At 43.8% G+C, this 25,205-nt stretch overlaps 1 protein-coding gene across 4 annotated transcripts in view; it reads left to right on the top strand.

Annotated features, from left to right (window-relative positions):
- The window catches only part of OTOA (otoancorin), a 77,337-nt gene that overhangs the window by 8,361 nt on the left and 43,771 nt on the right, over window positions 1-25,205 (top strand). For 2 of the 4 annotated variants that reach the window (XM_058710513.1, XM_058710512.1), the window contains exons 2-12: window positions 1,809-1,903; window positions 2,490-2,518; window positions 2,608-2,638; window positions 2,755-2,782; window positions 4,611-4,698; window positions 8,036-8,167; window positions 10,736-10,971; window positions 14,291-14,394; window positions 18,416-18,516; window positions 20,381-20,520; window positions 22,529-22,652. In XM_058710513.1, the coding sequence (XP_058566496.1) occupies window positions 1,813-1,903; window positions 2,490-2,518; window positions 2,608-2,638; window positions 2,755-2,782; window positions 4,611-4,698; window positions 8,036-8,167; window positions 10,736-10,971; window positions 14,291-14,394; window positions 18,416-18,516; window positions 20,381-20,520; window positions 22,529-22,652 (1,104 nt within the window). In that variant the 5' untranslated portion in view covers window positions 1,809-1,812. Of the gene's footprint in view, window positions 1-1,808; window positions 1,904-2,488; window positions 2,519-2,607; window positions 2,639-2,754; window positions 2,783-4,004; window positions 4,699-8,035; window positions 8,168-10,735; window positions 10,972-14,290; window positions 14,395-18,415; window positions 18,517-20,380; window positions 20,521-22,528; window positions 22,653-25,205 lie in introns of those variants that run through there. The other 2 variants (XM_058710516.1, XM_058710515.1) reach the window with 2 other exon arrangements.

Genomic DNA, 25,205 nt, shown 5'->3' with positions numbered 1-25,205 from the left:
CAGTCGCTTAACCAACTGAGCCACCTAGGAGCCCCTAAGATTTTGTTTTTAAGCAATCTCTACATCCAGTATGGGGCTTGAACTCACAACCCCGAGATCAGGAGTCTCATGCTCTATTGACTGATCCAGCCAGGCGCCCCTATGTAGTGGTATCTAATTGTGAATGTAATTTACATATTCCTGATAACTAATGATGCTGATCATCTTTTATGAGTTTACTGGCCTTTGTTGTTTATTTATTTATTTTTAAAAAAAAATTTTTTTTTTCAACGTTTTTAATTTATTTTTGGGACAGAGAAAGACAGAGCATGAACGGGGGAGGGGCAGAGAGAGAGGGAGACACAGAATCGGAAACAGGCTCCAGGCTCCGAGCCATCAGCCCAGAGCCTGACGCGGGGCTCGAACTCATGGACCGCGAGATCGTGACCTGGCTGAAGTCGGACGCTTAACCGACTGCGCCACCCAGGCGCCCCATGGCCTTTGTTGTTTAAAATGAAGTTTAGGTTTGTATCTTTTCTTCCCTCTGGCTTATCTTCTAGTTACTGAATTGTAAGAGTTTTTCTTTATAGTCTAGATATAAACCCCTTGTCAGATATAACAGAGCCCACTCCTCTGCTGGATTGAGGAGAAAGGAGCAGGTATAAGAATATAAACAGGCCACTGTTGTCATCAAGGAGAGAGAGGATCATGTCTTCAACGAGTATAGGGGTTTAGATGGAACAAGGTACATGGAATTTAAATTTTATTTTTATTTATTTTAGTTTATTTGTTTATTTTGAGAGAGTGTGAGTGAGGGAGGGGCAGAGAGAGAGAGAGAGAGGGAGAGAATCCCAAGCAGGCTCCTTGCTGCCAGCGTGGAGTCTACGCTGGGCTCAAACCCATGAAGTACAAGATCCTGACCTGAGCCAAAATCAAGAGTCAGATGCCCAACTTAATGAGCCACCCAGGCACCCCTAAAATTAGTTAATTAATTAATATTACTACTATCATTTTAATGTTTTTTTGAGAGTGGGGAGGGATGGAGAGAGAGGGGGATAGAGGATCCAAAGTGGGCTCTGCACTGACAGCAGAGAGCCTGATGGGGGGCTTGAGCTCACGAACTGAACTCACAAACTTTGAGATCATGACCTGAGCTGAAGTCGCACACTCAACCTACTGAGCCACCCAGGCGGCCCCTGACTAAAATTTGTTAAAAAGAGCCTCAAGGGGCGCCTGGGTGGCTCAGTCGGTTGAGCGTCCGACTTTGGCTCAGGTCACGATCCCGCGGTCCGCGGGTTCGAGCCCCGCGTCGGGCTCTGGGTTGATGGCTCAGAGCCTGGAGCCTGCTTCCGATTCTGTGTTTCCCTCTCTCTCTGCCCCTCCCCCGTTCATGCTATGTCTCTCTGTCTGAAAAATAAATAAACGTTAAAAAAAAAAAATTAAAAAAAAAAAAAAGAGCCTCAAGAGATTCTGGATCTATTTGTTTTTCCCTTTTGTCTTCTGAACATTCTTAATTATATTTAAAAAATACAAACCTGGGGCGCCTGGGTGGCTCAGTCGGTTAAGCGGCCAACTTCGGCTCAGGTCATGATCTCGCGGTCCGTGAGTTCAAGCCCCGCGTTGGGCTCTGTGCTGACAGCTCAGAGCCTGGAGCCTGTTTCGGATTCTGTGTCTCCCTCTCTCTGACCCTCCCCTGTTCATGCTCTGTCTCTCTCTGTCTCAAAAATAAATAAACGTTAAAAAAAAAAATTGTTAAAAAAAATAAAAAAAAATAAATAAAAAATAAAAAATACAAACCTGAATTACCTCTGTGCTTGCATTAACTACAGGAGGATGTCCCGGGAACCTAGGACATACATTCTTTTCCTGTTCCTTTTTCTGAGCCATGGAATGGCAAGTCATAGAGTTCCAGATTCCAGGCAGGGTAAGTCCTGAGGGAGGAACAATCTGTCATAGTTTCCGCACATTTTAGGGAATGTAGTGGGGGTAGATCAATGTAGGTACATGATACTGTGAAGCGTTTTGGGAAGTGTGCATATGTGTGAGTGTGTGTCCATCCACATATATATGTAGGATTTTCAGGTTTATTCTAAAAGGGTTTTTCTTTTTTTAAAGTTTATTTATATTTTATTTTGAGAGAGAGAGAGAGATAGAGAGCAAGCAGGGGAGGGTCAGGGAAAGAGGGAGACAGAATCCCAAGCAGGCTCTGCACTAATAGCTCAGAGCCTGATGCAGGGCTCGAACTCATGAACCATGAGATCATGACCTAAGCTGAAGTCAAGAGTCTGATGCTTAACTGACTGAGCCACCCAGGCTCCCCTAAAAGGGTTTATCAAACCAGAGTTTTCTCACACTGGGCATATATTGGCACAGGTAAAATTAAAATTCACTAAAATTTTCCTTCATGAGTGACTCTTTTTTGGGAGGGGGGCTCTTTTCCTAACCCATGTTTATATTTCTGAAGATTATACCATTCAGTTCTAGCTATACCTCCAATGGCTTTCTTACAGATTTGTATCCCCTGTTGCAAAAAATGGCGGTGAGTATCCCGTTTTCTTTGAATCAAACTCTCCTTTACTGGAACTGCCAACTTTGGGTTGTACTTGACATTATTTCTTTGCCTTTTAGGAAGAAATAATAGATGGAAGGTATCTGAATGGTAATGTCCCTACTCTGTCCCCACTTTGCTGCTTCTAAAAATTTCAGACAGAATGTGCCTGTGATCTCTCTGGAATGATTCTTTTAAAGTTGTCTTTTCATTTTATTCCCATGTAGCCTTACTGGATCTCATACAGTTTCAAAGGTAACCCACCCTAGAGGGGAGGGGAAGGGATGGAATAGATACTTCATAAAAATTCTTAAATGGAAGTCTCTTAATTGTAAAAAGTAATACCTACATACTTATTACAAAAAACATAGCAACCAGTGCACAGGTGTTTGAAAGTAGATATGTTTGCTTCACAAACTTTTATTCCTCTCTGCTCTGGCACGAGTGCTAACCTTTATTGAGGGTTTACTATGTGGCAACAACATTGTTAGTGCTTTGTGCATAGAAACATGTCCAATCCTCACAAGCACCCCCAGGGAGGGTCCTGTTGTTTCTCATTGGACAGAGCAGTGAAAGGGAGGCACAGGAAGGGTGAATCAAGGTCACGTAGCTGGGCAGTGTGGTGGAGCTGAGTTGTACATCCAGCAGTGGGGCTCCAGGATGCATTGCCCTGTCATGTTTTATACTGCATGTGGGCTGGTGTTAGATACTGAGGGTGTGGGACCGGGCACTAGAGAGTGTTGTGGAAAGACAAATATTAGCAGATAATTCTAATATGATGAGTACTGTGAAGGAGAAGAAATGGGGCTTGGGAGCCCATGACAGGAGCACTCAATTATGTTAAAGAGAAGGAGTGCCCATAAACACTCTCCTTCCTAATGTAGCTTTAACTTTAGTTGATAGTTTTGGATATATTCTTTCAGGCTAAAATCTATCTATCTATCTATCTATCTATCTATCTATCTATCTATCTATCTATCTTTGTATTCACTTATTCATTCATCTACTTATTTAATAACAAAAATTTACCAATTGTTTAAGGCAGAAGGATTTATCTGCTGCCCATGACTCCCATTACAGCCGGAAGCTGAAGTCCAGCTCATTCCTTTTATATGGTTGGGTGACACTCCACTGAATGGATGTACCATAACATTTCTAAATTTTTTTTAACGTTTATTTATTTTTGAGATAAAGAGACAGAGCATGAGTGAGAGAGGGTGAGAGGGAGAGGGAGAGAGAGAGAGAGACAGACAGACAGACAGACAGACAGACACAGAATTAGAAGGAGGCTCCGGGCTCTGAGCTGTTAGCACAGAGCCCAACATGGGGCTCAAACCCACGAGCGGTGAGATCATGACCCGAGCTGAAGTTGGACGCCCAACTGACTAAGCCACACAGGCGCCCCTGGACGTACCATAACATTTAACAAATGTTAAAACATTTATGTAACCTTTTACTTGTTGTTGGACATTTGAGTCATTTCCAATTTTTGGATGTTATGAACAAAATTATGCATTTTCTATGTGTTGGGTACTGTTTTAAGCACTTAAGATGTGTGAACAAGTAGAATCCTCACAATTTTTATCTATATTGCATAGAAAGGGAAACTGAGGCAAAGGAAAATTCAGTAAACTGCCTAAGACCACACAATTAAGTGACAGAGCCAGGATTCTAGTCCCAGTTTTGAGCTCACACTCTTAAATTGTGCTATTCCAACCTCTCATGGTATACACTGTTTCTGTTCTTTAGGCTTTATATAGTAAGGGCATCTTTCCAAGTGAGTTTGGAGTGTAGATAACACACGTGGAATGTTATGGGAATTAGAATATTGCACATAGCTCAGAAATTGATAATTGTCTTTGAGAGAATGGGGTCCAGGAGGATTCTTAGAATTGGAAACTCCCCCACCAGTGTGCCAGGTTAACAAATCTCCTACCTCCTCCAAACACAAAGTTCCTAGCATTCCTGGCCCATTCCCCACATCCTCTCTTAACTCTGGTCCCCTGGCCTCTTGGCAAGTAGGGAAACTGCTCATCAGGGGAACCTATCATTGTGACCTTCTCCTGCCTGTCTTCAAATGAAGCTCCCATGGGTGGACGGCGGACCTGTCCCACAGAGTCCTGGCATATCTGAATTCACGGAATGTTGCCTTCACCATCCCCAGCCTGCAGGTGCGTACCTGAGACTCATCCCTATCATATATTCACCTCTCAGTGCTCAGTCAGGAGTTGTAAACTCAAGGGCCTGGTAAGATGGAGAAGTGGGCTAGGCGTGGAGATAGTCTTCACTTCTGCAAAGAAACATGTTCTGTCCAGTTGATTTGGAACTTTTGTGTTTTTCCACCCTTCCACCTTTGATGGAGACTTGGCGTATTAGGGTGTAGGGCGGACCTACTGTAACAAAGAGATCCCAGATTCTAGCAGCGTGAACAGTTTTGTTTGTTTCTTTTTTCTATTTAATGTTTTAAAAGTAATCTCAGCACTCTGGTAGCGCAATCAGTTAGCACGCGGTACTTATAAAAGTAATCTCTACGTGCAACACGGGACTTGAACTCATGACCCTGAACTTAGGAGTTGCATGCTCTACGGAGCCAATCAGGCACCCCCAATTTAGTTTCTTTCTATCTCGTGTTATAATTCAGAGCTAGGTGGGAGATCCAGAGAGGAGAGGAAGCTCTATTTCAGAAGACCATCCAGGGGCCCAGGTTCCTTCTGTCTTGTTGCTTTGTCATCCTCTAGGGAGTTGTTGCCCACATGACTGAAACATCACATCCATTCTCTGACCTAGGAGGTGGGGTGGTGGGGAAGAGGAAGTGAAGGGCAAGCATCTTCTCTTTTAAGGACATGAGCTGCAAGTTGCACACTTTGTGCTGCTCACATTCTGTAGGGCTCACAGTCCACAGTCATGTGTTACTGCAGAGAAGTAAGAAGAGAGGCCTTTCTGAGAAGCCATGTAGTCAGCTAAAACTTGTGGGATTCTGTTGCTAAATGGAATTACAGGAGACTGGATCTTTGGGCATAATTATCAGTCTCTTGATCGTGGGTCCAAGAAATATTTTTCTTCCCTTTTAACTCTATTGTAAGAGAAACAGAAGCACAGGTATGTTAATAGATGGTAATGATATTTGTAGATCAGTAGGACATGGTGGGGACTGTGGCAAACTGGACAGCGTACCTCATCAGCATGAGCATCAGCCCAGTGTGGTATGTCATATCTTTGCCATTATACTGTGAATAGCACAGAAAATTGAGAAAATATTCTTTTGGTATTCAAAAACTATTTGATTTAGGAAAGAAGTTTGGTCATTGATGAATGAAGTCCTGATGTCTTTATTGTTTCACTTTTTATTTATTTAATTTTTTTAATGTTTATTTTTGAGAGAGAGACAGAGCACTAGTGGGGGAGGGGCAGAGAGAGAGGGAGACACAGAATCAGAAGCAGGCTCCAGGCTCTAAGCTGTCAGCACAGAGCCCGATGCGGGGCTCAGACTCACGAACCGTGAGATCATGACCTGAGCTGAAGTCAGACGCTTACCCAACTGAGCCACCCAGGTACACCTTATTTACTTTATAATGAAATGAAAATATCAACCAACATTCACAATGAGAACTACATTCAGAGAGCTGGTTGCTAACTAGTTACCAGGACACCCATTAGCTGGAGGTGGCTGTTGACTTCATGGCATTTGTTTTATTCTGTTCATCAGTCTGTGGCAACCTGAAGGGAATTAATGCCTGCCCCTTTTCTGGCTAGTAGTAAGTTTTCTCATGAGGTGTGTGTGTGTGTGTGTGTGTGTGTGTGTGTGTGTGTATACACATGTATATATACAGTTATATATACATACAGTTACATATATATACATATACAGTTATATATACATATATATATGTACAGTTTATTTATTTTGAGAGAGTGTGCACACACATGCAGGAGAGGGGCAGAGAGAGAGCAAGAAAGAGAATCCTAAGCAGGCTCCACACTGCCTGCTCAGAGCCCGATTCAGGGCTTGAACGCAAGAACCGTGAGATCTTGACCTGAGCCGAAATCAAGAGTTTGGATGCTCAACCAACTGAGCCACCCAGATGCCCCAAGATGTGTATATTTTAACCTGACCAGTAGATATATTCTCTCTCTTGCTATGTATAAATTTATTTATTCATTCAACATCTATTTATCTAGCCTCTATTCTCTTCCAGGCATTGTTCTAGACATTGGAGACGCAGGAGAACAAGGCAGTCACATTACTACCGACATGGGCCTTTCATTCTAGAGGGACAGTCACAGAGTAAATAATTATTCAACTCATTCAGGATAAGGAATAATGGGTGGCACAAATTGACCACTTACTGTGTGATAGCCAATATTGAAAATGCTTTACACACACTAATTTAATCCTCATAACAAACCTACATAGTAAGTCTCTATTGTCTCTGTTTTTCAGCTGACAAAATTGAGGTCCCAAAGTACTGTTGCTCATTTAGCAAATAAAAATGCAGTGTTCCTGGGGTGCCTGGTTGGCTCAGTCAGTGGTACATGCAACTCTTGAGTTCGGGGTTGTGAGTACAATTCCCATGTTGGGTGTAGAGATTACTTTTAAAAAATACAGTATTCCCCATTAAATTTGATTTGCAGATGAACAATGAATTTTTTTTTTTTTTTAGTATATGTCTGTCCCATGCAATATTTGGGACATACTTGGGCTCAAAAATTATTCACTATTTAACTCCAATTCAAATTTAACTGGGCATTCTGTATTTTATCTACCAATGCTAGGTAAGTAACTTGTCCAAGGCCACACAGCTGGTTGGTGGCAAAGTGGGGATGTGCACATGGGTTGTTTGGTTTTAGAGCCCACCTTTTGCCCATGACATCACAGTGTGCTGCCCTTGTAGAACACCTTTATTTAAGGGAGATTTAGAAAATAATTCCCCAGACAGCAGAGTAATCTCTTTTAGGAAAGCCTGCAGACCTCTGCTTCTCACTTGAGAAAGGATACCAAGGGAGAGTTTGTACATGCTGTCTGAATTTTGCTTTTTCTCTGATAGCTTGCAGCGTGGGAGAGGGTTTGAGCGGTGCCAGTCTGGGGGTGGTAAACTTCCTGGACAGAGGCCAGCAGCTCTGGACTTGAAACCTCAAGCACCTATAGGAACCAGGCAGGGCATGGGGAGATCGGCTGGCTGGCTGGGTGGTGAGCAGGAGTGTAATTACAGGGAGCAGCTGGCTCTTGGCTTGCTGATTATCACCAGGAAGAGGATGCATGCCTAGCGTTGCCAAATCTTTGTGTTTTCCAAGAGAAGTTGGAAATCTGGATTTTTGTGGGGAATCCCTGGACTTCAAAATGTTGGCAGCTAATGAAAAATTTTGGAGCCAGCCAATCCAAACATGGCTGCAAGCTGCCAGCTTGTGGTCTCTGCAGGGAAGTAGGTGGCCTGGCTGGGCTGCTGGCCGTGGTGCTGACCAGGTGCTCCTGTCCCATCCTCACTGTATCTCTCAATACTCCCTATCAAGGCAGCCATGGAAAACCACCTGGAGCAGCGTCTGTACCAGCCCCAGAAGCTGCTGGAGGACCTGAAGGAAACAGATGCTCAGCAGTTCCGCACCGCCATGAAATGCCTCTTGGAAGACAAGAAGGACCTCCTGGTGAGGCATTCTGGGCACCCCGGGAGTAGGGGAAGTCCAGGGCCAGTTGACATTTGTTGAGTTGAATCCAACTGAGCCTGACTCAGACCTTGGCCCTTCTTTATGTCTTCCTTCCACCTTCTCCCTTCGCAACCCCTCCAGGAGCTTGGAGACCTTGGTTTTCTCACTTCCTTTCTCCAAAGTTCAAGTGAAGAGCCTTATAGCTTGTACTTTTATAGGTACTAAGAAATGAGTGGTACTGAAGAGCTTCAATTTATTTGGCCTGATAAACACCCGTGAATAATTACTCTGCATCAGTGGACACTGGGTTCAGAGACAAAGGACTACCCCTGCCCTGAAGGAATTCACAGTCTGGGAGAGGGGGCAGGAGACAAAAAACAGAAATAGACACATTTCCAAAAAAACAAAGTTGGTGATCTAAGAGCATCACAAAGTAAGGCCTATGAGACCCAGGAAATCTTGGGACACAGGTGAGGTTTTGAGTTTTCCTTATCAGACCATTTAGTGCACAGCAGTGTTTCCCAAAAGGAGTTGACCCATGCAAACATTTTAATAGTCACATTTTATTTTATAGTGTCTGTTATTAAAATAGAATGGATGCCTCATTCTATTGAGTGAGTTTGGGAGAGATGTGATATTTCCTTTTTTGAAATGCATTTAAGTTTAAAAAAAAGTCCGTTTACAAAAATCCTATGAGGTAAATAATAGTAAAAGGCAGCACAAAGATGGCAAAAATGAGGATGGTGGTCTATGAAAATGATACATATTTTTAATATTTATTTATTTACTTATTTTTTTTAAGTTTATTTATTTTATTTATTTATTTATTTATTTATTTATTTATTTATTTTTGGGACAGAGAGAGACAGAGCATGAACGGGGGAGGGGCAGAGAGAGAGGGAGACACAGAATCGGAAACAGGCTCCAGGCTCCGAGCCATCAGCTCAGAGCCTGATGCGGGGCTCGAACTCACGGACCGCGAGATCGTGACCTGGCTGAAGTCGGACGCTTAACCGACTGTGCCACCCAGGCGCCCCATAAGTTTATTTATTTTGAAAGAGAGAGAGAGAGCGTGTGTGCCGGAGGGGAGGGGGGTTGGGGTGGGGTGGGGTGCAGAGAGAGAGAGAGAGAGAGAGAGAGAGAGAGAAAATCCCAAGCAGACTCTGCACTGTCAGTGTGGAGCCTGACACAGGGCTTGAGCTCACAAACCACGAGATCATGACGTGAGTCTAAATCAAGAGTCAGCTGCTTAACCAACTGAGCCACCCAGGTGCCCCCTAAGCTGCACTCTTACTCACTGTACTGTTTTATCCCCAGACAGTAAATTACCAAAGTTAGAGAAACATTTGATCATGGTTAGAAGTATGGGCTTCAATGCAGATACACCTGTTACAGAACCTAGCTCTGTGTAATTTGGGCAGGTTGCTTATTCTATCTTTTATTTTCATCCTCTGCAATATTGGGATAATAATAGCATGTAACATTTGTTGAGTGTTCGCTAGGTGCCAGCCAGTCTACACTCATTATCCTCTTTAATTCTTATGCAAACCTAAGAGATAGGCACTGGTTTTATCTCCATTTTACAGAGAGGGAAACTGAGACTTTAAAAAGGTAAGTGACTTGCTTGGGGACACACAGATAATAAGGGGACGACCTGGGATTTGAACCTAGGAATGTCTGGCCTTCGGATCTATGGGGCTTAACCTGTAGGACTGTCATGAGAATTACATGAAAAGAGACATGTTTGCTTCATGCCTGGTATGGTGCCTAGTATGTGGTCATTGCTCAATAAGTGGTGGTTATTATGTTTGCAGGGTGTGCTGGCTGAAAGACTGAGTGCCAATCAAATTGGGACCAAGCTCTGTCAGCATTCCTGGGTTCTGTGGTTCAGAAGAGCCATCCATCCATCCATCCATCCATCCATCCATCCATCCATCCCAATATGCTTTCTCAATGTCTTCTGGGTACCAGGCATTCCACTAGGCACATGGCTTGGGCCTCGAGGACTTTCCTGGCTCAATCCCAGCTGCACACTGCAGTCAGGTGCCTGGGCTCCACCACAGACCAGTTAAATCACTCTGTATGGTGGTGCTGGGATCACTCCCCCAGTGATTCTCATGTGCAGCCAGCGTTGAGAACCATTGTTGTGGAGGAAAGATAGGCCCATAAGCATCTTTAATGCATCATAGAGTTGGGCTCAAGGTGATTTGACCAAAGTAGAAGGGCATTCAGGAAGACTTCACCAAGAAGGTGGTGACAATTGAGCTTACCCTTGAGGGATGAGCTGGATTTCGCTAGGGGGAGGAGGTGGGGAGAGAATTCCAGTTCGAGCAATTGCCTGAGGTGTGAGTCACATGGCATATCTGGAAAGTGAGAAGTTGCCTAGTGTGGGTGAAGCAAGTGAAGGCTTCAACTTTGTTCTGTAGGAGAAGTTCTAGAAGGTTTGACATAGCAGCGTGGTGTTAAACAGTGGTCTTGAAGTTCCCCACTGTTAAGTGTGGTCCCTCTCAGGGCTTCCAAATCCAGAGGCTGCTCTCAAGACAACCCTAGGTTCTTTCTTTACTTTAGGAGCTGGAGGATGTCGTTATTGACTTGGGAGAGATTCGGAAACAAGCCTTGCAGAGCCCTGGCGTGAACCGCAGCCTATTTCTCATCACACTGGAGAGGTGTTTCCAGGTGCTGAACTCCCTGGAGTGTGTGGAGATCCTGGGCAGGGTACTGAAGGGCTCCTCAGGCAGCTTTCTCCAGCCAGACATCCCAGGGAAGCTCCCCCGGCACCTGCAAGAGGATGCTTTCAAGAACCTGTGAGTGCTTCTCCCAGCCCTTGAACCCCACTTCCCATTCCTCAGAGGTGATGCATGGCAGAGGGGAGAAGGCAGGGGAACGGGTTAACGTCTGTGAAGTTTAGAGATGGATGATTAAAACAGTGCCTCCCAAATGTTAGTCATTCTGGTACCATCCTCACAACTTTTGCCCTATGTGTACACCACTTGTACTATTTTTTTTTTGCTTATTTGTTTTTGAGAGAGAGAGAGATGGGGAGAGAAAGAGAAAATGGGGGAGAGGCAGAGAGAGAGAGGGAGACAGAGGATCCAAAGCAGGCTCTGCGCTGACCGCAGAGAGCCTGATGCGGGGCTTGAACTCACAAACCATGAGATCATGACCTGAGCTCAAGTTGGATGCTCAACTGACTGAGCCACCCAGCTGGCACTGTTCTTCATGTTTTTTCTTTATAGTGACTCATTCTTTTTAATTAACATTTATTTAAAAAGTAACTTTGATATCATTACTATAAGATCAAGTCCTATTTGGACCAAATGGGACTGCTGCATATGACAACAAGGAAGTCGTTGTTGACTGGGGCCACGAGGAGATGTGTGGTGGGGAGGGGACCAGGCTATAGTGGTTAAAGGTGATGAAGACACTTCACACCCAGCAGAGTGTCTATAATCAAAATGTTAGATAAATATTTGCAAATGATATATCTGAGAAAAGGTTAGTATCCAAAATATATAAAAAACTTATAAAACTCAATACCCCCAAACCAAAAGATTCAACTAGAAATGGGCAGAAGAGGGGCTCCTGGGTGGCTCAGTTGATTAAGCGTCCAACTCTTGGTTTCGGCTCGGGTCATGATCTTAAGGTTTCACGGGTTCAAGCCCCCTGTCAGGCGCTTCGCTGGCGGCATGGAGCTTGCTTGGGATTCTCTCTCTCTCCCTCTCTCTCTCTGCCCCTCCCCGACTTGCGCTGTCTCAGTCTCTCTCAAATAAACTTAAAAGAAATAGCAGAAGACATGAATAGACATTTTTTCAAAGAAGACATACAGATGGCCAAAATACTGACACATGAAAACATGCTCGACATCACTTATCATCAGGGAAATACAAATCAAAACCATAATGAGCTATCACCTCACACCTGTCAGAGTGGCTGAAATCAACAACACACGAAACACTAAGTGTTGGTGAGGATGCAGAGAAAGAGGAACCCTCTTGCACTGTTGGTGGGAATACAAACTGATATAGCCAGTCTGGAAAATGGTATGGAGGTTCTTCAAAAAGTTAAAACTAGAACTACCCTATGATCCAACAATTGCACTGCTAAGTATTTACCCAAAGAATACAAAAATACTAGTTCAAAGGGATATGTACACCTGATGTTTATATTTATAGCAACATTATCTATAATAGCCAAATTATGGAAACAGCCGGTGTCCATCAATTGATGAATGAATAAAGAAAATGTGTGGTATGTGTATATATCTCTATCTATCTATCTATCTATCTATCTATCTATCTATCTATAATGGAATATTACTCAGCCATAAAAAAGAATGAAATCTTGCCATTTTCTTTTTTTAAGTATATTTATCTATTTTGAGAGAGAGAGAGAATCCAAAGCAGGGCTTGATCTCATGATCTGTGAGATTGTTACCTGAGCCAAAATCAAGAGTCAGATGCTCAACTGACTGAGCCACCAAGGTGCCCTGAAATCTTACCATTTTCAGTGGTGTGGATGGAGCTAGAGAGTATTATGCTGAGTGAAATAAGTTAGTCAAATAAGGCAAATACCATACGATTTCACTCATGTGGAATTTAAGAAATAAAACAAATGAGCAAAGGGAAAAAAAAGAAAGAGAGGCAAACCAAGAAACAGACTCTTAAATATAGAGAACACACATAGTTACCAGAGGGCAGGTGAGTGGGTACAGGTTAAATAGATGATAGGAATTAAGGAGAGCACTTGTGATGAGCACTAGGTGTTGTATGGAAGTGTTGAATCACTATATTGTACACCTTGAAACTAATATTACACTGTATGTTAGCTAACTGGAATTTATTTTTTTTTTAATTTTTTTTTTCAACGTTTTTTATTTTATTTTTGGGACAGAGAGAGACAGAGCATGAACGGGGGAGGGGCAGAGAGAGAGGGAGACACAGAATCGGAAACAGGCTCCAGGCTCCGAGCCATCAGCCCAGAGCCTGATGCGGGGCTCGAACTCACAGACCGCAAGATCGTGACCTGGCTGAAGTCGGACGCTTAACCGACTGCGCCACCCAGGCGCCCCAGCTAACTGGAATTTAAATACCCGCCCCCACCTCTGCCGAATGTCAGATACTAACCAGTGTTGGTGAGGATGTGGAGAAATCAGCACCCTCATACACTGTTGGTCAGAGCATGAAATTGTGTAGCCTCTTTGGACAACAGTCTGGCAGTTCCTAGAAAGGCCAGTCACAGAGTTGCCATGTAACCCAGCAATTCCACTCCTGGGTTATCTACCCAAGAGAAATGAAAATGTCTGTCCATACAAAAACTAGTACATGAATGCTTACAATAGCATTATTCATAATAGACAAAAGATGGACACAACTCAGAGGTCCGTCAACTGATGAAGAGATAAACAAAATGGGGTGGGATACGGGCAATGGAATAGTATTTGGCAGTAAAAAGAACGGAGTGTCAACACATGATCCAACACGCACGGACCTTGGAAACATCACACAAAGTGAAAGAAGCCAGACACAAAGATAGCGTATTACATGCTTCCACTTGTCTGAAATGCCCACAACAGGCAAACTTTGGAGACAGAAAGTAAATTGTGGTTTCTAGGATTTGAGGTGACTGACTAATGGTTGGGAGGTGATAGCCTAAGGATATGGGGTTTCTTTTCGAGATGCTTAAAATGTTCCAAAATTGACCGTGGTGACACTTGCGCAGTTTGGGAACAACGCCTTTGAACTTTACATTTTCAGTCGGTGAATTGTATGGTGTATGAAGTGTATCTCCATAAAACTGTTAGAAAAGAAGAGGAGGAGGAGGAGGAGGAGGAGGAGGGGGAAGAAGAAGGGGAAGAAGAAGTAGCAATAGCAGGAGCAGTAACAGTGGTATCAGTATAGTAGTCGTAGAGTAGTGACCAAGAGTTGAGGAAGTGGAGAGCCCTCTTTGGAAGGAAGGCGTTTAGTTGTGAAGGAGAAAGAGAAATGCGAAAATAGCCGAACGCAGCAAGGGAATGAGAAGGCTTGTTAACACAAGACAGACAGTTTTGGGGACACTTGCTCCTTTGACCCATCTCAAGGCCTCCACATGTTTGTTCCTTAGCTGACGTCCACATTTGTCATTTAGATCTGCGGTGTTCAGAGATCTCTACGACCAAACCTCGGCTCATTCCCAGAGAGCTCTCTACACCTGGATGACTGGGATTTTGCAGACATCCTCCAATGCTACTGGTGAGCCCGGGCTTTGAGGTGGGATCACTTGTCAGGGGGAGCCCATCCTCAAAAGTGGTGCTTCCTCTCTGAAGATAGATTGATTTCATTGTCATGTATGATTTTTCCTCACCCTTCCCAGCTTCCAAAAAGGGTTTGATGCGACTTTTGGAATAAAACACATACCCCATTTCATCAATTCACTTTTCACATGCTGAAGGGGTGTCCTGGTTTGCAGGTGGAACAGAAATAATGACCATATCTTAGCTTCGAAGAGAACCTTTACAGTAGAGTCACGAGTTCAAAATCTGTATCATAAATCTGTATTAAAGCGGGACATGATAAATTTTTAAAAGGAAATCTAAGCAATAAAGCACAGAAATTTAGTGCCGAGTTTCCTGGGAACCAAAGCAGAAATAGGTCAAGATTCATTTATTTTACAGATGTGTATTAGAGGAGTCAAATTCGTGGAGATGGAACGTGGAATGGTGGTTGCCAGGGGCTGGGGTGGGAGAGAGGAATAAGGAGTCGTTGTTTCATGGGGACAGAGTTTCGGTTTTGTGAAATGAAAAAGTTCTGGAAATAGGTGGTGTCGATGGCTGCCAGCAAAGTGAATGCACTTAATGCCACTGAACCATACACTTAAAAATGGTGAAGTTAGTAAATTTTAGGTTATGTTTATTTTACTACAATTGAAAAAAAAAAAGACAAAAAGGATGGTTATATAGGTTAGTAATGCAGACAGAAACTCATGGCTTCAATTTGCTGAATATTTAAAAAAAATTTTTTTAATGTTTATTTATTTTTGACAGAGAGAGAGAGACAGAGCATGAGCGGGGGAGGGGCAGAGAGAGATGGAGACACAGAATCTGAAGCAGGCTCCAGGCTCCGAGCTGTCAGCACAGAGCCCGACGCGGGGCTCGAACTCACGGACTGTGAGATCATGACCTGAGCCGAAGTCGGACGTTCAACCGACTGAGCCACCCAGGTGCCCCTCTCAAAATAAATTTTTAACAAACTTTTAAAAATATTCAGCAAATTGGGGCACCTGGGTGGCTCAGTCGGTTGAGCGTCCAACCTCGGCTCAGGTCACGATCTCACAGTCCGTGAGTTCGAGCCCCGCGTCGGGCTCTGTGCTGACAGCTCGGAGCCTGGAGCCTGCTTCAGATTCTGTGTCTCCATCTCTCTCTGAACCTCCTCCGTTCATGCTCTCTCTCTCTGTCTCAAAAATCAATAAAGGTTAAAAAAAATTTTTTTTTAATTTATTTTGAGAGAGAGAGAGAGAGAGATGAGTTGCATAGGGACAGAGAGAGAGGAGAGAGCAAGAATCCCAGTGTAGAGCCCAACGTGGGGCTCCATCCCATGAACTGTGAGATCATGACCTAAGCTGAAACTAAGAGTTGGAGGCTTAACCAACTGAGCCACGCAGGTGCCCAATTTAACGGAAGTAATGTAAACAAAATAAACTTTTTAAACACTTACCAAATTGTATTATGTATCAGCCACTGGAGATACAAGAGGAAAATAAGACAAAGTCTCTGCTCTCATAGAGTTCTTGTTTTATTGGGGGAGAATAGGTGGAGAAAAGTTTTAAACCAGCAAATTAAAAAGAGAGAGAGAAAGAGAGGAGAGAGAGAGAGAGAACTCAGGTACCAGTAGCTGCTATGAAGAAAATAAAATGGATAAATGCTATAGAGAGGCTGAGTGTTTTCGACCAGAACAGGGCTTGGCAAACGTTTTCTTTAAAGGGTCAGAGTAAATATTTTAGGGTTTGTGGGCCTGTAGTCTGGCTGAATTATTCAACTCTGATGTTCTGGTGCTCAAGCAAACACTGGCAACAGATGAGCAGGAGTGGCTGTGTCCCAGCAAAGCCTTATTTATGGACACTGAAATTGGAATTTCAAAATTGTCACATGTCACAAAATATTCTTCTTCTTTTGATTTTACTTCCAACTGTTTTAAAGTGTAAAAACCAAGCTTGCAGCCTTTATAAGAGCAAGTGATGGGCCAGATTTGACCTGTGGGCTGTAGTTTGCCAGCCTCTGAACTAAGAAATCAGAGTTGACATCTGAATTGAGACCAAAATGAGACATGGAATCAGCCAGTGAGGCACTGGAGGAAGGGCATGGCAGGCAGGGGAACCAGCAAATACAGAGACCCTGAGCCAGGAATGAGCTTTGCGATTTGGAGAAACGTAAAGGAAGCCTGTGGGGTTGGAGTGTGCTGAGGGCCAATCAATCCTTTTCCTGGAATTAAGCTCTGAGATTTGTATATAAGGAGCATTCAACAACAGAATAATCAATGTCTTCAGTGCGTAGCAGAATTCCCTCTGCCTGATGCATAATTACGGCCTCTAAATCTCACACTGTGTAACCCTAAGACAGCCACTCAACTCTAGACTTCCAGAATCCTTATTGCCAAAATTTAATTAGAGACAGACTTTCTTCTAAAATTCCTCGACGTTATGTTTCATTATTATACTAAAGTGAATTAAAACAAATTCTGTTTAGACTTTAAGCTTTTTATTTTTCATGAAGTTCCTTGAGGTACCTGGAAATACTTTGAGTGTTAAAAATACTCAAAGTATTTGAGGGGGCACCTGGGTGGCTCAGTCGGTTAAGTGTCTGACTCTTGGTTTTGACTCAGGTCATGGTCTCATGGTGCATGAGTTCGGGCCCTACATCAGGCTCTGTGCTGACAGTGCAGAGCCTGCTTGGGATTCTCTCTCTCTACCCGTCCCCTGCTAGCTCTCTCTCTCTCTCAAAATAAATAAATAAACGTAAAAAAAAAAAAAAGTCTGCCTCTAAAAAAAGAAAATCCAATCTTGGAGATCCTTGGACTTCAGAAATACAGTTTATGCTTTATAATTAATTTAAAATTAACAACTCACCTTGGTTCTTGATGAATTTAGTGGTTCCCCCCTCTCCCAAACTCTCTAGTCTTCTGGGACCACCCTTCTAATAACCAATTCAGATGTCCAGAGTCTTTATCTCATCTAGGGAATCCTGGGGTGTTTACCTGTGCTCACCCCAACAGCTTTGATTCCTGGGTTGGGGAGACACCCTGTTGTTCTTGTGACCCAGCCCAAGCAGCGGCCGACTTCACCATCTCATCTGGGCATGTGAGTCATTGCCCATGGCTTTTTGCAACAGCTCTTGGTAATGGATTCACTGTGCCTTGAAAATGCTCCCCTGCTTCTTCCATTTCTCCGAAGTGCCACCGACACAATGTTGTTGTGTGTAACAGTCTTTTACTGGAGGATTAGAGGTAATGGGGGCCGATTCTAGCTTAGTGAAACTTGAAGTCCAGATAGATCCTGAACATGATTGTTCTTGAAGTCCCACTGACATCCCACTGATGAGCAATTTCAAATGGCTGAACAGAGTGACAGAGGGAGAAATTACTGATGACTGAGGAGACAAGACAAGGCGTTAAGAAAGAGGAAATGTTTGAGGTCATTTTTGAAGGTAGGATTTCAGAGCGGAAGAGTTAGGGCAGAGGCATTCTGGCTGATAAGAAGGGCGCACGTGAGAGAAGATTTGGAGAATGTTTGGGGTGCATATAAGGAAGGAGAAGTAGTTGGTTGGGCTCAAGTACAGGAACCTGGTGCTAATCAGTATGGCTGAATAATGATTGTTACCGGTAGTAAGAAAAGAGAGTCAAATATATTTCGAGTTGTGAGACTATTTAGTAACTAAGTGAACTGAAAGAAAAGCTTATTTTGTGACCTTAACTATTAAAAAATAACCTGCATTTTTAGTAAGTTCCCAGGTGATGCTGGTGCTGTTGGTCTGGGGACCACACTGCTGACTTACAAACAAAGCCTCAGATGGCTGGCATCTGTGATCTGCCTGTGTGTAGCATAGCATCTCATAGGTAGGAGGCGCTCCATGAATGGTTATTGAATGAATTAATGAACACAGGAAGGAGGTCCTGACATCAAAGATACTTTTGACTATCACATACCAGTGCAAAAGCTTTTATTTGTTTATTTATTTACTGACTTATTTATCATATTTCTCCATTTATTTATTTTTTGCAGATGACTCTGTTTCATGGGTCAGTGCAGAAAACTTATGGATTTTGGGCAGATATATGGTTCACCTATCATTTGAAGAAATTACGAAAATTAGTCCTGTAGAAGTAAGTTGGAAAAGTACATTTACATGTCCCCATCACCAAGCCATCTGGGGAAAGGTGTATTCTAAGCCTGTCATGTTTAGCCAGCTAGTCCAGGTGCCCTGGAAGATTGGGTACCCACCTCAGCCAATATATCTTGAGCCTCTAAAGAAAACTCTCATGTGGTTGGTCGTCAGGTTGTGTTTAGTGTAGAAGGGCCAAGAAAAGAATTGCAGACAACCAAGATAGCTCTGATGTGAACAAACATGGTATAAAGAAAATGTTGGCTCTGAACCAAAAGTCATTTTAGGGTATTTAAAGGCCAAGGACGACAGCGACAGAGTTTCCAGTTCTTGGAAGCATGAACTCGAATCAAATGAAACATAGATTACTAGCAACTTGTATTTATAGCTAATTCTACTGATCGCTACTTCAGCATGAGCAATGATTGGATTTTAAGTATAGACTTTACAGTTGAGAAATATGTAAGTTCTAAGGTTACTTAACTCACTGGTCAGCCTGTCTCTGTCTTCCTGATGTTAACCCAATGACACTAAAACCCCTGGGCATCATGATTCTGGAAAGCAGTCTCCAAAACACGCTGCCAACAGGGAGGCATTCATAAAGACTTTGGGGCTTGCCTCCAGTTTTTATCTTGTGTGCCTTGACTTTCTTCTGGCCAGTGAGAGAAGTGTTTGTATCAGATGGCTGGCTTGTTCAAGGGCCAATTGACCCAACGATGTCTGGTTATTATGAAACTGGAGGCAGAGCCAGGTTTTTCTTTCCAAAAATTTTTGAAAAATTTTTTAACTGCAGTATGGTTGACATATGTAGGTTCCTCTTTTTACCTAGGAGGCTGAGAATATTTCACATAAATTTATATTTATTTACTTACTTATTTATTCATTATTTTTGAGGGAGAGACACAGAGTGTGAGCAGGGAGGGGCAGAGAGAGAGGGAGACACAGAATCTGAAGCAGCCTCCAGTCTTGGAGCTGTCAGCACGGAGCCCGACGCGGGGCTCAAACCCACGAACTGTGAGATCATGACTGGAGCTGAAATCGGACGCTCCACCAACTGAGCCACCCAGGTGCCCCTAACTTTCAATTTATAATCCTCAGTTATAAAATGGATTAAACCTCACTTTTACTCTCCCAATATTGAGTGAATTTCCAGAAGTTAGATAGAGATTAAATTTTTATGGAAGCTGGGCCCCTGGGGAGGAATTTCTAAGATCAAGAGGCCAATTGCAACTTTTCTTCATCATCTAAAAGTGTAGAGAAGAGAGGCAAAGCCACAGAGGACCAGCATGAAGGGGGAATTTATCTGGAGAAAGAGTAGAATCCTCAAGGGAGAGACAACTTTATAAGCACAGAGTAGCAGTGCATAGAAAGATAAGACTTCAGCTTGACACCCTTGGACACATAGGCAGAAAATGAACAAGAACAGAAAGAATCTGAATGGTATACGTAATAAAGTTGAATCTATTTATCTATATCTTTCTATATATTTGTATCTTACCATGGGAACACACACTCTTTTTCATCACCTGAGGCCCATTTGTAAACTCATCTACTTAAAAAAAAACCTGATTCCCCAAAGTGAAACATTTGTGGACCACATTCTCTGACCTCCATATAACAAATCTACAAATAAGGGTGCAAATATTAGCTTTCAAAGAGTTCAACTGCTCCAATATTAAAATATAATACTTTCCTAAATAGCATTTGGGTTGAAGAGGAAACCAAAGCAGTTGTTACAGACTGTTGAGAAATCAATGACCACAGGAACTGGGCATCTCAGAATCTCTGAGATGGGGTGCAGTGCGGACCGCAAGGGTGGGGCTGTTTGGGGTCACGTCAACCCCCTTCCTGTCCTTGTCTACCAGATTGGGCTGTTTATCAGCTATGACAATGCCACCAAGCAGCTGGACACAGTTTATGACATCACCCCTGACCTGGCCCAGGCGTTTCTGGAGAGGATCAGCTCCTCCAGCTTTGACATGAGGAATACCTCCACCATCCACAGGCAAGGGGTGGGGGCTCTGGGTCCTCGCAGCTCTTTCCCAAGATGTGATCTAAGCACCAGCTTCCTCTGAGCAGCAGAAGACCCTGGGAGGGAAGGGGGGTGGCTGGTCTATCTCTTTATATAGCCCCATGTCTTTGTGCATGTGACGGGAGGCGTTTCCCCAAAGAAACACCCTTTGAAAGGGTTGGGAGGTGGGGTGAGGTAGAACAAATGCTTTCTGAGCATCTCCTGTGCCAGGCGTTTAATGCAACCTTATCAAGTGCTAAGATTCCAGCTGTGGGCATAGAAATAGAATATTTTAAATACTCAGTACTTGGTCTATTCCAAGGTAAACGTGTGGTTTCCATTAGGGTGGGTAAAGTATTAGAAATAGCTTTTGGCTCCCCATATTTGTGAACCTCTTGTTATCCAGCTTCTCGGGTGGGGAGTCCACAGATGATGTCGGCTCTAGAATTTAGTGATTGTAACATGATCCTCCAGGAACGCTTTCCAGCAGAAGCAGGCCTGGAGCTATGTACTTGGTGACCCCAGAAAGGGTTTGAATATTAGCCGGAGGGAGCATGCAGTGGGGAGTGCTGTTCAACCATCTCTCCATCTCTCAGGGGCACATGTCACAGTGCTTCCCCTGACATCACTGTATTATGTTAAATTTTATCAGAGTCGCTTATAGGGAATGTTCTTATATGAAACTATTACACCTTCTTCCCCCATCCTTACTAATTTTTACCCATTAGCTTGGGTCCCCTTTTTAGGGGTACACAAAAATAGCTTACTGGTTAAGAACATGGGACCTGGAGCCAGACTTCTTGGGTTTAATTCTGGCTCTGCCACTTACGAGTTGCGTGATTTGGGCTGTGTTACTTTACCTCTCTGTGCCTCCACTTCCCCATCTGTAAAATGGGAGATAATAACCTGCCTCCCTTTTCAAGGTCCTTGTAAGGCTTATGCACACCTGACACATAGTAAGTGCTCAGGACAGTAGTTCTTCAGCCTTCACTTCCCTTGAGTCTTCTTTTCTCATCCGACACATTTTCAAATCCTTCCTGACCCGGTTGCTCTTCTGTGGTCATGTCTGAGCATGACGCTGTCTTTCTAAGAGGGTGGATCCAGGTTGAGCATGGTCAACCAGGTGGTCCAGCCATGCTGAATTGAATAGATTTCATACCAACTCTAAGAGCATCCATTAATGAATCAGTGCCTGGTGTCTACCGGGAAGGATGCTAATCAATTGGTATGGCTCTTCCCATTGAACTCTCACAGTACTCCTGATGCCTACATTCATCATATTTATTGTGATGTGCTGTGATGAACACAGCCAACCTCCCTTTTATTAAAGGCTCAGAGAGACAGATCCACCCTGTACAGTAGTGCACCGTGTGCACTGTTCAACTGTGCAGCAGCCTTGCGGAGAAGTTAAGTAATTTGTTGGCTCAAACATCCCATACAGCTGCGCTTCAAACTCTCGTTGGCCTAAATCTATGCTCTTAACCACAAAATACAGTACCCCCAGCTAGACCAGGGTTCACATCCCACTTCCGCCCTTACATTGTTATGCTTCCTTTTTCTTTCCTTTCTGGTGGTGTAGGTCATAAACCATCTTGGAAATACATCTGCCTCAGAGAATCCCTCAGGGTGGACAAACCCTTTATCTCCATGTGGAAAATGGGGAGTTTTCTGTGGCTAACTCAGGACTACACTTTCCTTGTGCCCCTTACTGCCTCGGGAAGAGAGAGATAGTTGGATGGGTCTCGATTTAAGTCCTGGGGCCACGTCTAGTCTTGGGCCAGTCACTTGACCATGCTGAGTTTGTCTGCCTTTCTGTGAAATGGGGCTCAGTGCATCTGCCTTGTAGGGTTGCTGTGATGGGGTAATCCGGGTACAGGGTTCAGCACAGTCCCTGGCATGTGATAGCTGCTCTGACCGTGACTCTTGGCTCTGTGTGGGAGGGGGCTGTGGTTGTGACCCCCAGCTCTGAGCCCCCTGCCAGCACCCTTATCTTCCCACACAGGCTGGGGCTGCTGGTCTGTTTCTACCATGACCTGGATTTGCTGGACGCCGCGGTGGCTCAAGTCCTCCTTCACCAGATGATCAAGTGCAGCCATCTGAGGGGCTTCCAGGCTGGGGTTCAGAAGGTGCGGATGGGGCACAGGGCCCTGGGGAAATGTCCGGAGAATTGGGGAGCACAGTCCTGCCTGGCCTTTGAGAGAAAATATGTGGGGTTAATTGGGATCTGGGTCCACCCACAGCAGATGGCATCCCATCCCAAATCCTGGGATGAGCTTCAACAGTATCGGGGAAAACCCAGAATAGATCAGAATTCAGAGTGGCCATCTCGAGCTTAACTGTGCATAAGGATCACCTGGGGATCCTAAATGTGGCTTGTGATTCAGTGGGTCTGAGTGGAGCCCTAAGTGGAGGGAGACTGCACATCTAACAAGCTTCCAGGCGATGCTGAAGCAGCTGGTCCGGTTACCGTGCTTGGAACAGCAAGGAGATAAAAGCAAGGTTCTCAAACCTGGCTCTGCATTAGCACTCGGCCAGCTCGGTTCCCGGAGATTCTCCAGGTACTGGTCAGAGGTGTGGCCTGGGAATGGTATGTTTTAAAAGTTCCTCATATGATTCTAGTGCAGCCTTGGTTGAGATGCCCGGATTAGGTGTATTTGTTGAGTTCCTAGACCAAAGCTCTGCACAAACTGACACAGGCTGTTTCTCATGTACTCTCTCCCTCCATCTCTCCTTTCTTCCCTTAAAGTCTCAATTCTGCCCTGCTTCTCTCATTTTTTTGGCCCTTCTCATTTTTTTTTTTTTAATGGAAAAGATGATGTGAGAACAACATTAAAGAAAAGGTTGATAGAACCATCAATAATTTCACAGCAGCTTTTCACATGTAACTATAAAATCCCCGATCCCATTTGACATTTGACAATAGTCATCATTATCTTGATCAGAACATATTTTTTAAAATTAATTAATTAATTAGTTTTTTAATCTTTATTTTTGAGAGAGAGAGACACACACACAGAGTGCGAGTGGGGGAGGGGCAGAGACAGAGGGAATCAGAATCTGAAATAGGCTTCAGGCTCTGAGCTGTCAGCACAAAGCCCCATGCGGGGCTGGAACTCACGAACCGCGAGATCATAACCTGAGCCGAAGTCAGACACTTAACTGACTGAGCCACCCAGCTGCCCCTTTAATTTATTTTTTTATGTTTACTTATTTTTGAGAGAGAGAGAGAGAGAGAGAGAGAAGAGAGAATGAGCGGGGGAGGGGCAGAGAGAGAGGGAGATACAGAATCTGAAGCAGGCTCCAGGCTCTGAGCTGTCAGCACAGAGCCCGACGTGGGGCTCGAACTCACGAGCCGTGAGATCATGACCTGAGCTGAACTCAGACGCTTAACTGACTGAAACACCCAGGTGCCTCACATATTTTTATTTCGAAGGAAAAGAATCCCTCCCAAGCAAGCTCAAAGCAAACATAAAAGAAATGTATTTTAAGACCACAGGTTGCATGTGTAGCCATGGCTGCAAAAAAAGAAAGTCCGAGCAAATGAAGATAGCAGTGTTCCTTTTGGGATCACCTAGCTCAGTACTTCTGAAACCAGAGCGTGCATCAGAGTCACCTGGAGGACTTGTTAAAATAAGGTTGCTGGGCTTCTTGCCCAGAGTCTCTGGTTCAGGAGGGCGGGAGTAGGGCCTAAGAATCTGCATTTCTTTTTTTTTAAAATTTTTTTTTCTTTCAACGTTTTTTTTATTTATTTTTGGGACAGAGAGAGACAGAGCATGAACGGGGGAGGGACAGAGAGAGAGGGAGACACAGAATCGGAAACAGGCTCCAGGCTCTGAGCCATCAGCCCAGAGCCCGACGCGGGGCTCGAACTCACGGACCGCGAGATCGTGACCTGGCTGAAGTCGGACGCTTAACCGACTGCGCCACCCAGGCGCCCCAAGAATCTGCATTTCTAACAAGCATCCAGGGACACTGCTCGTCAAGGACCACAGGGCTTTGAGAATCACTGCCCTACCACATGCCACCGTCTTAACAGACTGGGAAGCTGAGTCCTGAGGAAGGACAGCTGCGGAATTTGGAGAACCCAGGGGCTGTGACAGCTGTTTCTTTCACTTCGCTCTGCTGCCCCCAAGTGGCCATTTCAGTATTGCCTGGTGCACTTGTCTGTGATGAATATATTCCTACAACTTCAGGTGTTAAAACAGGAACGGTTCTTTTTTTTTGGTACAGAGCTCATGTTACAACAGATAATTTTATCACCTTTACTGGAAGCAGTTACTGTATCACTAAACAAGTATATTATAATAAAATAATTGTTAAGGATATGCCAGAAATGTGAAAACATGTATAAAAACAGTTTTCAGTAAAAAGCATAGAACATTGCACTTCCATTCATATTACAACTGTGTGAAAACTACATGCTGTAGTTTACTTATAATGCATATATTTATAAAGGCGTCAGAAATCTTAGACACATACATGCCCCATTACTTTAATTAATCAGTTATTTTTATGAGGTAGGATTTTTAGGAGACTTTTACTTTCTTGTTACTGTTGAGAATTATTTTTACGTGGATTACATATTATGAAAAACACCATGGATATTTCATGAAAGAAAAACAGACGTGTATGGATGCAGGGTTCAAGGTCACAGAAAGAAAATAGATGCTATGAGAGTG

Source organism: Neofelis nebulosa, chromosome 18 (genome assembly GCF_028018385.1).
Source record: "Neofelis nebulosa isolate mNeoNeb1 chromosome 18, mNeoNeb1.pri, whole genome shotgun sequence".
Lineage (NCBI taxonomy): Eukaryota > Metazoa > Chordata > Mammalia > Carnivora > Felidae > Neofelis > Neofelis nebulosa.
This window is presented reverse-complemented; position numbering and strand designations above follow the sequence as displayed.